The sequence below is a fragment of the Vipera ursinii genome, assembly GCF_947247035.1.
Source record: "Vipera ursinii genome assembly, chromosome: 1".
NCBI classification, from domain to species: Eukaryota; Metazoa; Chordata; class Lepidosauria; order Squamata; family Viperidae; genus Vipera; species Vipera ursinii.
In genome coordinates this window covers 138,840,427-138,858,165 of record NC_139512.1, presented here as the reverse complement: position 1 = coordinate 138,858,165, position 17,739 = coordinate 138,840,427, and the positions used below count along the sequence as shown (strand labels likewise).

Genomic DNA, 17,739 nt, shown 5'->3' with positions numbered 1-17,739 from the left:
AACATCCAGCATTCCATTTATTTATTTATTTATTTATTTATTTATTTATTTATTTATTTATTTATTTATTTATTTATTTATTTATTTATTCTTTTATTTATTAAATGTATATGCTGTACACCTACCCAATAGGGTGACTGTTCCCATACTGTTTTTATTTTTATTTAAATGTATTAGTCACCCAACTCAATGGACTCTGGGAAGTATACAAAACTACAAAAAACAACAACTCACTATGTTTCTTTTCTTGAGGATGAAGAAAACATTTCACTCCTTATCTCCCTCCCAGTTATGTTCCTTCAATTTCTTGTTCCCATCTTCTGGTAAATTATTGTATGCAGTTGTGCAAAGCTCCTTTATGTACTTTACGTCAAAAAAGATATTTTAAGGAGTATATCAGTGCATTGGGAATTAAATGCTGTAAACTTTGATATTTATGTATTGAATTGATCTAAAGCACATTTTCATCAATAAATTAATTTACAGTCACTATACTGTAATTTGCACTGTTTTATAGAAACAAACCTGCCCCTCTCTGGCAATATTAATTAAAAGTGAATGGGACATAGCAATGATTTATACTGATAAGAAACACATTAATTAAAACTGTTGACATTATTGTAGTACAGTAGAGTCTTAAAACAGCTGTGAAAATTATACCCTTAGAAATCAATTGATCTTGTATGGACAGATACCTGATTTCCAAGTTCCAGCTGAATCTGGAATAACATTTTATTCAAAGGTAGCCTTAAAACTGTCACACTTAGACCCATAACACATTGCAGAGAATCCTGTGTAGAGTTGATTTGCTGCAAGTTCAAAACTGTAATTAACCTGGAAACATAGCCAGGCATTAATATTTCCCAAGGGTACTGAAATGCTTAATTTGCACAAATTTCTTACATGCTGGTTCTTAGGAATCTAATATACATTCCTGTATTATATAACTTTTGAAATCATGCAACAGATTGTCCATGTGTACAAAGGAATTAGAAAACAAATGTTGCTCTATTGATTCACCAGGTTGCCATCCATTTAGTTTTCATTTCTGATTTAATTGTAACAAGTTTCAGTTTGGCTCTTGAACACTAACAAATCAATTCATAAACATACCTTGATTCCAATTCCATATATATCTGTATTGATATGCCATTAGAATGGACAGAGCCCAGGATGTGTTTTGCATAGTGAGCATGATTGCCCTACATTCTCATTTCCACAGAATGAAACAGGTGTGGTTTAAAGAGACATGTTCTGAACTGCCGTGAGATGGAAAATAGATACTTTAAAAATGGGGAGAAATAGATTGAACAATCATCGAAATCCAAAATTATTAAATAAAATCCAACTTTGCATAAATCAAAGCCCATTAATGGGATGGCAGCTTTGGTCTACAACTCCTGTATCTCTTCTGAATCTGCCCTAATCTTTAGAGAGTGTCTGAAATAGACTGTGAGCCTGTGAAAAGTGAGAGACAGTTTCCCATTGTATAAAACATAACAGCTTTTGCTAATAGAAACACTGCTAATAGAATCATATCAAATCATCCCACTCATAAATGTAATGTACACTTGTGCAGTATACTACATGAAGATAATTGAAGCAGGAATGTAACACTTGCAAAATAAACATGTGAGAAGAAGCTGTGGAAATACCTATACTGGGAAATTCAAGTTCTAGTGACATTAGCAACTTGTTAATAATTTGGAGGAGGGAAGGAAAGTAATAATAGAATGTCAAGGCCCTTTCCTTGTTCCAGAGCAAGGGAAACACAAAGGACTTCATTTTTGGATAGATTACTATTAATTATAGAAAAACCTGTGGCAAAATTTTCTGTAGGTTCATGGCTTATTGTTATGAATTTAAAAATGAAAGAAAAAAGAAGTTCAAACTTGTTAAGGCTTCCTAAATATTGTGCTATAAAAATTGAATAATGTATTCTTTTGCATTCAGATACAGTATAATTGCAAGTTTAAAGAAATAGAATAAGATGTAGCCAGGTTTGGAGAAAATATTATTTAAATATAGAGTAGGTTGAATTGACTCATAATTGGTTCCACAGTCCTCTCAGTTCTTTGCTCAACACCACCATTCAACTCAGAACTAGTATCAGAAATTCACTGGGCAGAAACCACTTTAAGAAAGCAAGCATGTTTTGGCAAGAAACTTGTATGAGTATCAGATACTTCCTGGTGTCTCAAAGTTGTACAGAGAAATAAGGCAACTAAAGAATTTAAGAGACAGGGAGAACAGGATTTTTATCCTGTAAATGTGATCCTGGGATCAGAAATGTTTGGGAGGTCATGATAGAAAGCATTATGAAGCCTTGGAAGTCTTAGGTTGAATTTCAAGTTAAGCTGACATCCACAAGCTTTCTTTGTGCTCAGCAAAGATGAACATTGTCTGTGCTTAAATATAATAATAGATTTTGGAATAAAATCAATCTAAATCGGAATAAAAGCAATGCAATTGGTTGTTAACAAAGGAATCAGTGGATTGTTTCTCAGAAATGAAAGCTATTTCAAAGAGGAAGCTGATTACTAGACTGAATTAAACCTAGCTGAATAATCAGAAAAGAAATACTATTGAAGTAGTATTAGTATTAGTAGTATTAGTAGTAGTATTAGTAGTAGTAGTAGTTCTGTAGTAGTTCTGTAGTAGTAGTTCTGTTATGCAGAACAAACATTATTGTATCGTTAGCCAATCTATCTTGCATTGGCAACATTTAAGAATTGGGACATTTTGCCTCCAAGATATTAGGAAAATTAGTTAGCTGATTAGACAATGACTTGGAAACAGGTATGCATTTTTACGTATCTTCAATTCTTTGGGAGCAATTTCCTGCATTTGTTCAATAGAGAATATACCATCATTAGATTCTGCTTCCTCTATAACCAGCTTAGATTCTTTTCTCTATCCTGAAAACCACAAGCTTTTGATTCTACTGGATTTTCTTGAACAAATCCTTTGTTAGGGGATTCCAGTAAAAATATAACTGGTATGTGTATGGAAAGCCCAGAGTTTTAATTCCCTGGGAACAATACAAATATTTCACTATTGTGTAAAACCAATATGGATAGAGTAAAACCAGTATAGGTAGAGATCAATACAATAGGTATTTGATCTGTGGCATGACCTTGCCCCCACAAATCACAGGGCCATCTAGTCTACAGTTGTGCTGCTATGAGAAAGCAGATCTTCATATATATACAGTATATATAACATTTAACACATATCTCCCTTGCTTCTCAGCTAACAAAGCAAGAAAGAGCCAGTGGCCTAAAGGTTAGAATAATTGCCTAAGGTGCAATTGGCCCAGGTTCGAATCTCAGAAGGGTATGGCTGACTGATGAGAACAAATACGTTTGAAATGCATATCAGTCTCCCTTTAATTCTTTGTTAGCAATCAAAAAAATTTACACACACATATGCAGCATTGAATATCTAAGACACTGAATAGGGCTACAGATTAACTTTATGTATGCTTTTATCATAAAATCAAGAAATTATGGATGTAGAAAAATTTACCTGTCATTTAGCTCAGTTAAGGAACTGAAAACATATGTAGACAATTAACTAAAATGCATGAACATACACATCTCAGGTCAAATAGACAAATATTTTTGCATATTCACTTTTGGATGCAATAGTAATGCCTTTTATCTTCTCAAAATAACATGAAAGCATTTTACTTTTTTAAAAAAAAATCCTTCCCACATTCCACCTGTTGTATCTTTTCCATACAACTTTATATATTTATATATCTCCACATATAAATGTTCCCAAATGACTGTCTTAAATAAATAGAATGTGAAATGATTCAAATACATAGCTAATGTATTTAAGCTGTCACATCAGGACAAGTTCTCCTTCCTTATTTTTGGGTCCCATGTTAATAGAGGAAAGGGAAAGTTTATAGAAAATTTATTTGTGAGAAATGAAAAGTGATACCGTCTGATTTTCTTGCCTCGTCAGTTTCTAGCAGAAGAATACCTCCTCTTGTTCAGCCATATCTCCTACTTCAGAAGGCTAAATTTTTGAGACTGTAGTTGGCTTTTATGCCATTAACTTTGAAGTAAATATCTTTTCTTTTTTCTAGCTAAAAACATGTCATGCAATTTCTACTCTGAATTTGAATGTGGAAATGGTGAGTGCATTGATTACCAACTTTCCTGTGATGGCATAGCTCATTGTAAGGACAAGTCTGATGAGAAATTATTGTATTGTGGTAAGTCAGTCCACTCCATGTCCATTTCTTCCATTTGATTCTCTTGCCATCTCTTGTTTTTATGTAATGCTTTTAGCTACTGATTCATATCTGCATGCCAGAACATTTCAGCTGTAATAAAGCTGTGTAAATGACAAAAGCTATTTCTCTGTTCTAATTTATAAGAAAACAGAAACTGTCGGAAAGGTTTTAAGCCTTGCTTAAATCGGCGCTGTATATCTACTAATCAAATTTGTGATGGTAAAAATGATTGCGGTGACAGTTCTGATGAAAGAGGATGTGAAGGTACATTTTTTACAGAAAAATACTTAGAACATTGATACAAATTTAAAATTAACTATTAGTAAAATGTTAATTGGAGTGGGGTGTTTGATGAAACCAAGGATTATAATTCATTATTTGCTCAATGCATTTAACATACATGAAAAATCTGGTCAAATAAAACATTGTTGAAAAACATAATTAACTTCACATTTATGGGATGAAATAACATGGGATCAATAACTATCATTTTAGGGCCGGGTAATAATCTGACAAGGATATCTAAATACAAAATGTTGGGATCGGCAAAAAATTGATGTCTACAAATATACATAGATACATACATGTTTCTAGACATTAAATTATTGCGCATATATATATATATATATATATATACATATATATATATATATATATATATATATATATATACATACATACATACATACACATACATACATATTTTCAATTATCTATAATTAAAATGTTAGTTGGAATGAGGTGCCTCTCTCTCTCTCTCTCTCTCTCTCTCTCTCTCTCCTCACCAATGCAAAGGGGTTTTTTTCCCTTTTCTCCTGCCCCTAAAAATACCCTCTTTCTCTTTCCTTTATAGTTTCTGGATGTTCTTCTGTGGAATTCCACTGTTTAGATGGAACTTGCATTCCAAAATCAGCTCAATGCAATCAGATTGTGGATTGTTTAGATGCTTTGGATGAGAAAAATTGCAGTAAGGAACTCTGTTTTTTAATTAATTTATTTATTCCAAGTGTATAATACATTATTTTTTTCTCACTTCAGACCAATATATACTTCATGTATAATTAATTTACATTTTATATAATGCAGCAGAGTTTATATAAACAATAAGCTCAATGGAACTTGGCACACTGAATGTGATAAGAATATATCCTGTGTTTGATCAATGACAGGCAATATAATGTTTATAAATTGAACAATATGTATAAGAGAAATTTCAGTAGTGAGATCAAAGTTTTTTAAAAAATTATAATGTATGATAATTGCATTTTATGTTCTCAGATAATACAGATTGCAAAAATTTCTATAAACTTGGAGTGAAATCTTCAGGATTTATTAGCTGTAACTTTACTTCACTTTGTATACTACCAGAATGGCTGTGTGATGGATCTAATGATTGTGGAGACTACTCAGATGAATTAAAATGTGCAGGTAATTGGGGAAAATATTTTTTTTCATAATAATGAACTCTATTGATTACTGCCATTTTTGTTTATTGTACAATTTATATTCACGATACCATGATAACTAGAAATACATTGCTTCTTTTATTTTACTGAAGTTCGAAATAAGCATACATGTGAAGAAAATTATTTTGGCTGTCCTAGTGGTAAATGTATTCTGATTTCCTGGGTATGTGACGGTCAGAAAGATTGTGAAGATGGAAGTGATGAATTACTCTGTGGTGAGTATTTTATCATTAATCCATGAACATTTCTTGCACAAGAGCGGTTGATAATGAGTTTTCAGAGCACATTACAGGATAATTATATTTTAAAATCAGAATCTAAATTAACATCATGACATTCTGACAAATGTATATGGGTTAATAAATCAAAATAATGTTGGAATCAGATCTAAGCATATCTGAATTCTTCTAGCATCGGCAAGAACAGTTCAATGGTGACCATGAGTTGGGAGTGAAGGAGGTTCTAACCCATACAAGCAGCATTGTGACATCAGAATGGAAGCTCTGCCTTTTTATTATATGTGTTATGGTAGTGTCCACCTAAAAGGATGCTTCTTTTACAATTCTGATTGATTTTTTTAATGGAAACTGGATCCCATAAAACTTTATGTTACAATAATCTCACATATTATGTGCAGACTTTCATTTTTCTGTTTACAGATGTGGTTTCATTATAGTACGAACGGTTATAAAATTACTTAAACAGTCATAAATTGTTTTTTTTAAATATCAGATTAAATTGCATGCAAAAATGAGCCCAACTCTCTGTATCTGAACAATAGCTGAGATAAATTTGTTCAGAAAATATTTTCAGTTCATATTTAGCCCTCCAGTTATAAAGAACATAAAATATCTTTTCACGATGCTGGCATTGGATGCATTATAATTTACATCTCCTTTTAGATTCCTCCTGTTCATGGAATCAGTTTGCTTGTTCTGAACAAAAATGCATCTCCAAACAATGGACTTGTGATGGGGAAGATGATTGTGGAAATGGTTTGGACGAAAGTAAAGCTATTTGTGGTGAGCTCTATAATGATCTCAATTTTAAAATGTCCAAAACTATCTAGAGATGTATTAGTGTATCAGGAGAAAACTGTTGGATCTGGCAATGGCATGGAGCCTGTGAAATGATTGCACCTTTCAGAAGATGAAAGTTTATGTTTTTAGGGTTTTAATGGTTTTAATGTGTTTTAATGCTTTTGTGTTATTGTTGATTATTTATATTTGTATAGTTTTTTTTTAATTGTGTGAGCTGCACAAAGACACATACCGTATGTGAAATGGGCAGCTATACAAATTAAACAGATGAATCAGTAAATAAATCTGGCATAGCTTGTTCCAAACTTTAGTGTAATTCAAAATTTCTTCAGATATTAGTGATACACTGTTTGGAAGTAATCAAACACTGATGTATCTTCATGAGAATATTATACAGTTTAGTCTTTCCTAATGCTGATGATAGAAATAATAAACCAACAGTATATGCAGATCTTATTTATTTATTTACCGTATTTAGATCCCACCTTTATTATTTTTATAAATAACATATCCAGCACACCTTCCTCCTCCTATTTTCCCCACAACAACCACCACCTTGTAACATGATTGGGCTGAAAGAGAATGACTGGCCCAAAGTCACCCAGGTGGCTTTCATGACTAAGGCAAGACTTGAACTCATGGTCTCTCACTTTCTAGATTAGTGTCTCAACCACTAGACTAAACAGCTAAGTTTTACCTTTGGTTTTGTGCCCAAGTGAAAGTAATTTCTTTCTGTGAATATGCCATGTTCATCAGTTTAGTTATTTTAAAAGAATATTTGAGAATATATTCTGTGCATCATAACATCAGGAGTTTGTTTGTTTTATATTCTTTTGTATGTGTCTCACAGGCTCAGTAACTTGTGCTCCAGACATGTTCAGCTGTTTAGATTCATATGCCTGTGTTCCTCAACACTGGCTTTGTGATGGTGAAAGAGACTGTCCTAATGGAAGTGATGAACTTGCTACAGCAGGATGTGGTAAAATATGCAAAACATATTTTCCATTTTAGTTTTGACTAATGAGACATGTTAATGTTTGCTGTTTGTGTTTGGCAAGGCAAAAATACTGTGGTTTAATAGACTCAAAGAAATTGATCTGATTCCCAATAAGAAACATATATGCTATGAATCTACTTGTAGGTTTTTAAGCACCCAAAGAATAGGGAATTGTCCACAATAGTGATCAATAGATGTTTAAAGGCATATGGCTGAAATAAAATCTTGCTTCCCATCCCTTATTCAGTGAAAGATGACTCTGAATTTAAGATGATGCATTAAAAGAAAAATGATTAGGAAAAATTATATAAAAATGACAGAAATGCTATAAATCGTCTCAGTGCTGTTCTCTGGCAGAAGTGTGGCTTATGCCTTTTACGTGTAAAATAAGTATTACGGGTTGTGATATTTGGCTGGTGATACTTTTTTTAAAGTGTGAACTAAGGGGAAAAGAAATCATTTGAACACTTTGCTATATATAATAATAGAGAGAACTCCACATTTTTCTTGACTGTTCTCATTTCTTCCTCTTTCATTGCACCTGGAGTCAGTAGTTTAAACTATCCCACTACAGAAAATGTATACAAACATGACCTAATTTGCTTTTTCTCTTCCTCCTTTTCTATCATATTATCAGACTTCAAAAGTCCTGTGTCATACAATGAAAATCTACATGGGACATCAGGAAGCATATTCTATGCAGACAATCTTTAATGAGTATGATTAAAATGTTTGTGCCAGTTGTATTAACTTCAAATTACTTTTTGTTCTGTTCCTGAAGGAAACCTAGTAGCAGGAGTTAAAGGATTATAATGTCTGAGATTTTTCTTTGTAAGTTTGAATATTGTCCAATGTGGAAAGTATCTTTTATGTTTCCTTTTGCTAAGATAACTTCCTTCTTCCCCTTTTATTATTTTTCTTAGCACCCAGTAATATTTGTGATGAAAATACTTTCACATGCCACAATAAAGTCTGCATTTCGAAATTGTTTCTATGTGACCACGATGATGACTGTGGAGACAGATCAGATGAATCTCTAGAATGTGGCAAGTATCTCTGAAAATTATTCACTATAAAAGAGTTTTAATAATTTATTTTCCATTTATTTGATAAAGGATTGTTTTTATCTGTTCAGGTATGAATTCAGTATAATTGGTATATTAATCCATAGCAGGATAAAATTTAAAGCAAGGGCTAGCAAGGTTCATCACTTGAATTATGCTGTTTCAGTATTAGCAATATGCTAAGGTAACAAAATTTGACTGTTGTTTAATGCAAACATATGTGTAAAGATGTATGTCAACCCAAGCTTTCAGAATTATATCATATGTATGGCTACGTGCAAGTCTAACTAAATTTGATATGAAACAGAAATTCATTATTACATAATGAACCTTATGAATTTCTGTTCCATTTTGTGTACTTTGCATACTATTATGCAAAATAATATTATTTTAATCTTTCTATTTATTTATTTTCTGGATCTTATATGCTGTTCCAGCCCAATAGCACATCCAATAGTGACTTCAGCAGGATCAAATTATCCTGAAGCTTTTGCATATACCTGGATTATACAAAAGATGCCAGATTATGCAAGAATTATACAAAGAGAAATTTTGCTCTGCTTGAATTCTGTACTGAGTTCCTCTTTTCAAAAAAAAAAATCTGATTACAGAAAATTACAGTACATAATTTTCTAATTTTGCTTTTTTAATAATTACAGTTTGCTATAATATATATCTTTGTTTTCAAGCTTTAATAATATATTAATTTATTTCAAACAAGACCGTGAGAATTTTTTTTAGATATAGACACATGTCTTTGCATCGAAATTGAGATTCTCTGCCTCATATTCTGGCAGAGAAGAATAAATTTAAAATCATTTAAAAATCATTGAAGAAAGTCAGTTAACAGGAATTATATTTCTCCTAAATCTAAGTTGAACTACTAATATTTTTATATCAATACAATTTCTACTTTTTCAAAGTAAATTACTTGTACATTTGTCAATACCACAGATTGATTTCTTTGATGCCTTCTGTAATTTCCCACTAACTGAAATTATATTTTAATAATTTAGCATATTCATTGTAACAGAATATAAGCCACAAAATTTTAATGGTGAACAATAGAGTAATTGATATTATTCATTTTAGCAGTGGAAAACATATATTTCCTTACCCATAATATTTGAAAGATATAGCCAAGACATCACAGATGTATAGAGGAAGGCTTATGTAGTATATAGGCAATTCGGTATTATTAGAGTGCTCAGGATCATATATATAATGAGCCATAACACTTACTGCATGCTTTGGATTGGGTAATTGTCCTTCAATTTTATCAAAAGTAGAATATACAAGAGTTGCAAAATCAGAAGTCTGTTTTGATGTGCTCGGTGGAACTTCTTCTATCTACTGAAGTACAGAAATCCAAGAACTTAAATTCCAATGTACAACACTAACTGTGTTATGCAGACAGGTCTCAATTACACATACAATATTCTTGGAGATTCAGAAAATTGTAAACTTGCTGCTATTCCTATTATAACTTCCCACTAATTGAAATTAGATTTTTATAGTTAGAAATTGTGCCATATTTCTTGGCTGAAAACCTTTCTGCCATTCAGTGTAATTGCAAAATCTTCCTGTCATGGAAAAGAGTCTTATAGGGCTGTAACCCTTTACTGGAATTTGTTAATTATGGACAGGCATTACCCAAACAAGAAATGAATGGGTGAGATAATAAAAAAAAATGAAATTTCATTTTTGCTAGGATTTGCATCAGTAAACGGGCAAACAAGAAACTTCTGCATATATTTCTCTTACCTTGTGGATGAGACCTTGCATGCAAAGATAAATTGTAAGGCTATAAATGATATAAATATTTAAAAGATTAGAATATATATAATTCTAAACATTTGAGATACCATTATAAATTTTTTAATCACTCTGATTTTAGGCTATCGCCATTGTAATCCTGGAGAATTCAGCTGTGCTGATGGAAGATGTCTCTTAAATTCTCAGTGGCAATGTGATGGAGACTTTGATTGTCCAGATCATTCAGATGAGGATCCGATTAATATAAAATGCAGAAGTGCAGGTTCAGATTTTTAAATATTTGTGCAATTTTGCTTTTATGTCCAAAATAATAAGTACTTCTACTTGCAGATTATTGACAAAGCATGCTGGTTGGGTAATTCATCAATTCCCACATTATTATTTGTCATGTACTTCCTGTAGCCCCATATGCAGATCTCTTAATCCAGATGGGCTTCTCTCTTTCCCTCAGTTCATCACTTGCTAACTGATATGTTTTGATCCAAAGCACATGCAAAGGAAGAGAGGTTGAAAGATAGAAAAATATTCAGGCTCTGGTTCTCTTTCAGGGGTGTAGGGACTCTAGACTGATGATGCATTTGACTCCACATCATGTTCAACCTGGTCATCTCCTGCACTTTAAAAGTTATAAAGACAAGGCATTGGTACCTATTGTTAGTCCTGTGATATAATCCATACAAGGAATACTAACTTTATCTTTATTGTAATGTTACATTAACAGTATCTTGCAAGATTGAAAGTATTTATCCACTCAGTCTCCTTTACTCTTTGAAAAACTAGAGAGGACCCATTTTGAAATGCCTCCCACACACCCTCTCCTTCTGTGGACTGAAGTATGTTTTACATGACGGGGGTCTACTCTGTGGCTCTTCCTCCTGTCTCTCAAGGTCATTCTCATATACTATTGCACTTATAAAGAGTAAAGAAGGAGGAGGTAAACAGATTCAGTCTTGAAAGATTTATTATAGACAATTTGAATAAAAGTAGTTTTCGCCCACTTGTGGAGTTGATTTCCTGGTATGGTCTATCTAAAGGGCTGACAATACCTTCCAGGGAGAAGCATCAAAGTTTGGTTGAAAAATCAGTTCTGAAACTGGTGCAGATATTTCTAAACTTAAGGCCAGCCCTAAGTCAACAGGAAAAGAAATCCACCATAAACAAAGTTTCATATTTAAAATGATCAAGCATTATATTTAGCTAATGTACCATATAGACAGTTGTTGAACTCCTGTTTTATTGAAATGAGCGCTCTATGTTCCATAAACTTTAATACTTCTAGATTATGAAAATGATAATTTACAAATATTATAACATTTATACATATTGTATAAATATTTTAAATCTACATCAGTACATGCAAAAGTATAATTTGTTTGTAAATTAAACTGTAGATCATGGTTTAAAACCAGTATGAATAGTTACATACTTCTTGCATTCTGTTTCCTTTTACCCATTTATTTCTTGTTTTTAGAGCAGTCATGCAACAATTCCTTTTTTATGTGTAAAAATGGCAAGTGCATTCCCCAAGAAGATGTTTGTGATGCCAAACAGGATTGTGGTGATGGGTCTGATGAGAGAAATTGCCATATAAATGAATGTTTGAGTAAGAAAGTTAGTGGCTGTTCTCAAGACTGTCAAGACCTTCCTGTTGGATATAAGGTTGGTAGTTTAAAAGTTTAAAATAATACATTCTATTCTATTCTATTCTATTCTATTATATTCTATTCTACCGTATTTTCCGGTGTATAAGACGACTGGGCGTATAAGACGACCCCCAACTTTTGAGATGATTTTCATGGGTTAAAGTCTTATACGCTGGAAAATACGGGTAAGTAGGAAGTCAGGGTTGCTTCTCAATTAGGTGAAGGTTTATCAAGAGCTTTTGGCCTCGAGACCAGCTTTGCTCTGCCTCGCCTAAACCTCGTCTCCTCTCGCGTTGGCGCCCCTTCTACTTCAGCCACATGCGCTGGCTGTTTCGGCCAGGAGCGACGAGCATTGTGGCCCAACACTTCGGGGAGGCACCAGGTCTGAAAGAAGGTGGTTCTTTCCATAGGTTAGTTAATGAACAGGGCGGCGGAGGAGTGGGGGGGAAGAAACGGGCTCAGCCCTGCGCCACAAGTTTAAGATTCACACACACACCCTCCCCATGGCCGCCTTCTACTTCAGGGTGGAGGGGTGACCCCGGGCTGCTGAAGCCCCAGCACCAGCTTTCCGCTGCGGTCTGCCTGTCACAATTCCTGAGCTGCGCCTTCCCGGGTGAGTGTTGCTGTAGGTTTGCCACGGCACCACACCCTGAAGTCAAACTCCCTGGGTCAGGTGAAGCTTAGCTCTGCACGAACATGTCAGGTTGGCCTCCGCCTGGCTTCCCGCACTCCCATGAGCTCTCATGCTCGCAGAGCGCCAGCGGCTTGGCACACACTTAACTCCCGCTCCCTTCCAAAAAAAAGGGCTGCTGCCGTAGGACGCCGGTAAGCTGGAGCCTCAGCCTTGGTTGGGCTGGTCAGTTTATTTATGAGGAGGTCGTCTTTCGCCATTCTCGAGTGCTGGATTTGTCCATTTCCACTAACGTCTCTGCTCCCGAGGATTTACTATTTTCCGGAGTATAAGGCGACTGGGCGTATAAGACGACCCCCAACTTTTGAGAAGATTTTCATGCGTTAAAAAGTCGTCTTATACGCCGAAAAATACGGTATTCTATTCTATTCTATTCTATTCTATTCTATTCTATTCTATTCTATTCTATTCTATTCTATTCTATTCTATTCTTAATTCAAGTCCAGAGAACATGCAAACTTCTGTTTAATTTTAAAGTATAATATCAATTGGATGTACTGAGAAAAAAAACACAAGTAGCTTTAAAGTAGATGGCTATGCCAATTTATGTGTCTAATATGTACTTTTAAAAATTATGTGTTCGTTACTATATTTTTTTATGTTTAAAGTTAATCTCACATCATTTAGTGGGAGGAAAGAGTTGATGCATTTTTACAATTGAACTACTGTAAAATAAGTTTATTTCTTCAATTTCTATAGCTGCTCACATCAGACAATGACTGTGGGTGACTTACAATTCAAAAAATATAATGCACTAAAACTAAAAAAAATTTAAAACAATAAAAAATGAAAAGATCCAAAATAAAAGGTAAAGGTAAAGGTTCCCCCGCACATGCATGCTAGTCGTTTCTGACTCTAGGGGCCGGTGCTCATTTCCGTTTCAAAGCCGAAGAGCCAGCGTTTGTCCGAGGACGTCTCCGTGGTCATGTGGCTGGCATGACTAGATGCCAAAGGTCCACAAATCAGTCAGTAGTTGAAGCATCAAAAATACCACAGCAAATATAAAAAATTTAATGTTCTTCTACATGAATGCCTAATAAACATTAAACTTCCTAAATTGGGCTTATGCGAAGAAATTCCAAATTTTGAGGTTATTGCCCCATTAACTTTCTCCATCACCATTAATCCTCATGTCCTAATGCTTGTAACTTTCCCATTTCTCATATCGGGAGGTGAAGTTACAGAAGAAAGTAATATCTGCCTCTGTTTGGTTCAGTAAAAACAATATAATTTTGTTAGAAATTGCCAGGAAAGAACCTATAGCTTTCCTATCACCTGCCTAGTGTGACTGTACCCCAAAGTTATTGGACTTTGTAATTTTAAGAGCCTTGAATAAATGCTTACTTAAGTGTCCATTTAAATATGACTAAATGGTGTGCTTTTTCAGCATGACCACACTTTGAATAGGATTAAGAAAAACCTGACCTGCTAAATTAAAGATGAATGAATTTCATCTGGTCTATTTTTGTTGCTGTTTCATGAGTTTATCATGTTCTATTTTAAGTCTCTCTGCCTTCTAACTTTAACTTGGAGAATGTCAAAATGTTCACTGTAAGTCCTCTCCCCCAGGACCTTTTGTAATTACTGGTGCATGATGGAAACATGCAAATTCTGTTTTGTATTGATTTAATGCATTTGCAGTCAAAGTAATCTCAGACAAAAATGTTCAGAATAATGTATTAAAGAGAAATTTGCAAAACACTTTAAGAGTTTAAATCTTGTCAATTTTTTTTGTAGAACTTAACTTATATTACTTTGTTCAGGATTCCTAATGAGGCAGAACCTCTGCTTCTAAAACACTATCCCCTAGGCTAGGGCTGTTACTGTATGTCAGCAAAAGAAATGGAGCTATCAATTTCCCTGGTAATAAGTGCAACTTTAAATCCTTTCTTCCTCTTCTCTTTTAGAAAACATAAGGACAGTTTTTTAAAAGAACAGTTTTTATGGAAAAGCTTCCTCTTTCCATCCTTCCATTATATATTCAGGATGGACAGTGATTAATAGTTATATGTTACTTATATGTAAAGGTGTAGGTCTATACGTACATATGTTGTATATAGTATATTTAAATGTGTGTTATGTATGTGTACACTTTGAGAGCAAGCAACTAAATTTCATTTAGTGCCCACAGTAAAAAATGACAATAAAGGTTATCTATCTATCTATCTATCTATCTATCTATCTATCTATCTATCTATCTATCTACTATCTATCTATCTATCTATCTATCTATCTATCTATCTATCTATCTATCTATCTATCTATCTATCTATCATCTATCTGAATCCAGAGGGAATGACAACTGATTAAGGAAAAATGTAACAAAAAAAAATCAAGCTGAGGGAAAGATTCAATTCCCTCTTTTCATCTACATTTTTTCCTAGGAACTATGCTAGAAACCATACTCTCCTGGCCAACTTTATGAAAGAGAAAAAGAACCTGTATCACCTTTTTTATATACATATACATATTTTTGCTGTGAAATATTCCAAAACCCCAAAGCTCAAAATGAGCAATGGGCTTTTTTTTTAATCCTGAGATTTTGATACCATGCTTTAAAAACATTTCAGCAAAATTGACATGCATTAACCAAGGCAGATAAGGAGGTGTAAACAGCCCTAGCCTTTACATGCTTAACACATAATATGCTTTATTTTTCTTTATAGTGTAAATGTTGGCCTGGTTTCCATATGAAGGAGGATGGCAAAACATGTGTAGACATTGATGAATGTTCATCTGGCTTTCCATGCAGTCAGCAATGCATCAATACATATGGGACTTACAAATGCTTGTGTATGGATGGTTATGAAATGCAACCTAATGCTCAGCAAGGCTGCAAATCCCTTTCAGGTAAACCTTTTCAGCTACAAAACTATTAAAGTCATAGTCCAATTAAGCATAAAAAATAGGACCATTTTTAAACTATTAAAATATTTATTTGCAACTAGAAGTTTTAGCAAAATACATATGTAAAATGCAGCAATCGAATCACTTCACTACATCCCCTCTAATATTAACAGTACAATTTGTCAGGATGCTTTTGTATGTTCCTTGCCATCACTGCAAACAATGCAATTGTTTCAATACATGCTTGTCTTCATTGGGCAACAAAAAAATTGTTCTGGATTTATTGGATTAACAAGGATATAATAAATTACTTCTAGGTTCTTGATAAGAGTTTCCGATATACTAGGTAATGAGTCAGATATTCCACCTGTATGTTTTTACATATGTATAAGCATAATGCAGTAAGTAAGCTCTGTATCTTCCATCCAAATAAGCTGTTGGCTTATTTGAAAGCAAAGTTCTGTAAAAACTTGTCTGGTAATGGGATATAAGCAGTAGTGGGATTCAAATATGTGAACAATTGGTTCTCTGTGTGGATGCCACTTCTGGAAGTCCATCCTGGGCCAGGCAACAAAAAATTAGCTACTGCTTCTACTGAAGTGGTATGAACTAGCTGAATCCCACCACTGGATATAAGTGACTGTAAATAATGTAACATTCCCTGTCCTTCTTTAATGAGTTGATACCACTTAGCAGACTTACACCCCTGCTCTTTATCTTGTCTAAAATCCAATAATAATAATAATAATAATAATAATAATAATAATAATAATAATAATAATAATAATAATAATAATAATAATAAATAATGAGGAGGAGGAGGAGGAGGAGGAAGGGACCTTGGAGGTCATCTAGTCCAACCCCCTGCTCAGGGAGGAGTTAGTCCCTCAAAATTTTATAGCAATTTGCGTCATTCAGAAGTTCTTGATCTAGCAAAAGTTGCGAGATTAATTTTAGATTTAGATTCATTCATTTGTTTTCATTGCATTATTTATGAAAGCATTGTTTTCCTAAATAATTATCAGGCATAAGGGCTAATTTCCAATAATATTATTGCTTTCTTTACCCTTATGTTTACTGATGGAGGTGGAAAGGGGGATGGGATTTTTTCCCCCTTTGATTATAAAGCACATTCATAAATTAAAGAAATTTGCATTATTTATTTATGTATTTATTTCAATTCATGGTGTCTGTCCATCTCTAATTCATCACTTTGGGCAGCTAAGAACAGGAACAAAGTAAGGTGAACACAATGGGTAGAACTAGCATTGTGTTTCCCTGAAAGTAAGGGTTACCCCGAAAAGAAGCCCTAGCTTGATTTTTGGGAGTGGGCCAAATATAAGCCCTACCCCAAAAATAAGCTCTAGGTTTGAGGTGAGGTGCACACCTAAAAATCAATCTAGGGCAGGGGTTGGAGGGTGGAGCTTACCATTGCAGACAGGCCTCCTGTGGATTGACACTCCTCTTCAGCCCACTTCTGTGGCCAAAGGAGCAGCTTCATTCTGCAGCTGACAATGGAGCTCCGGCCTGCATTTTGCAGTCAAGAGGCCTTTCTGGAAGGCCTCTGCAGCTGAGAACCGAGCTATGGATTGAAATGCAGGCTGGAGCTCCATACTCGGCTGTAGAATGAAGTTGCGCCACAGAAGAAGTGGACTGGCTGGCTGGGGTTGTTGATGCTGCCACCATAAGGTGAGTGGAGAAGACACCTCCCGCCCCCCAAATAAGAACTGGTGCCTCTTTTGGAGGCAAAAAATAAAATATAATATAAGACCGAGTCTTATTTTCAGGGAAACATGGTAGTTTCATATACATTCCAAAGTGTATTAACATTAAAAAGTCCATATTTTCTTTTCAGAACCACTGTAGTCAACACACTAATTGTTGGAAATTAAAATATGCATTAATTTTGAATCAAATGATTCTGACTTTTTTACGTCAGCTATTACTTATTATCTATTTGTTCCTT

At 34.0% G+C, this 17,739-nt stretch overlaps 1 protein-coding gene across 1 annotated transcript in view; it reads left to right on the top strand.

Annotated features, from left to right (window-relative positions):
* Window positions 1-17,739, top strand: part of LRP1B (LDL receptor related protein 1B) — a gene marked incomplete at both ends in the record, with an annotated part of 936,568 nt that overhangs the window by 805,594 nt on the left and 113,235 nt on the right. Inside the window, 11 exon segments of the mRNA XM_083348746.1 lie at window positions 4,100-4,228; window positions 4,394-4,513; window positions 5,103-5,216; window positions 5,528-5,677; window positions 5,808-5,930; window positions 6,618-6,737; window positions 7,606-7,734; window positions 8,676-8,798; window positions 10,714-10,854; window positions 12,064-12,251; window positions 15,593-15,776. Coding sequence (XP_083204872.1) covers window positions 4,100-4,228; window positions 4,394-4,513; window positions 5,103-5,216; window positions 5,528-5,677; window positions 5,808-5,930; window positions 6,618-6,737; window positions 7,606-7,734; window positions 8,676-8,798; window positions 10,714-10,854; window positions 12,064-12,251; window positions 15,593-15,776 — 1,521 coding nt within the window.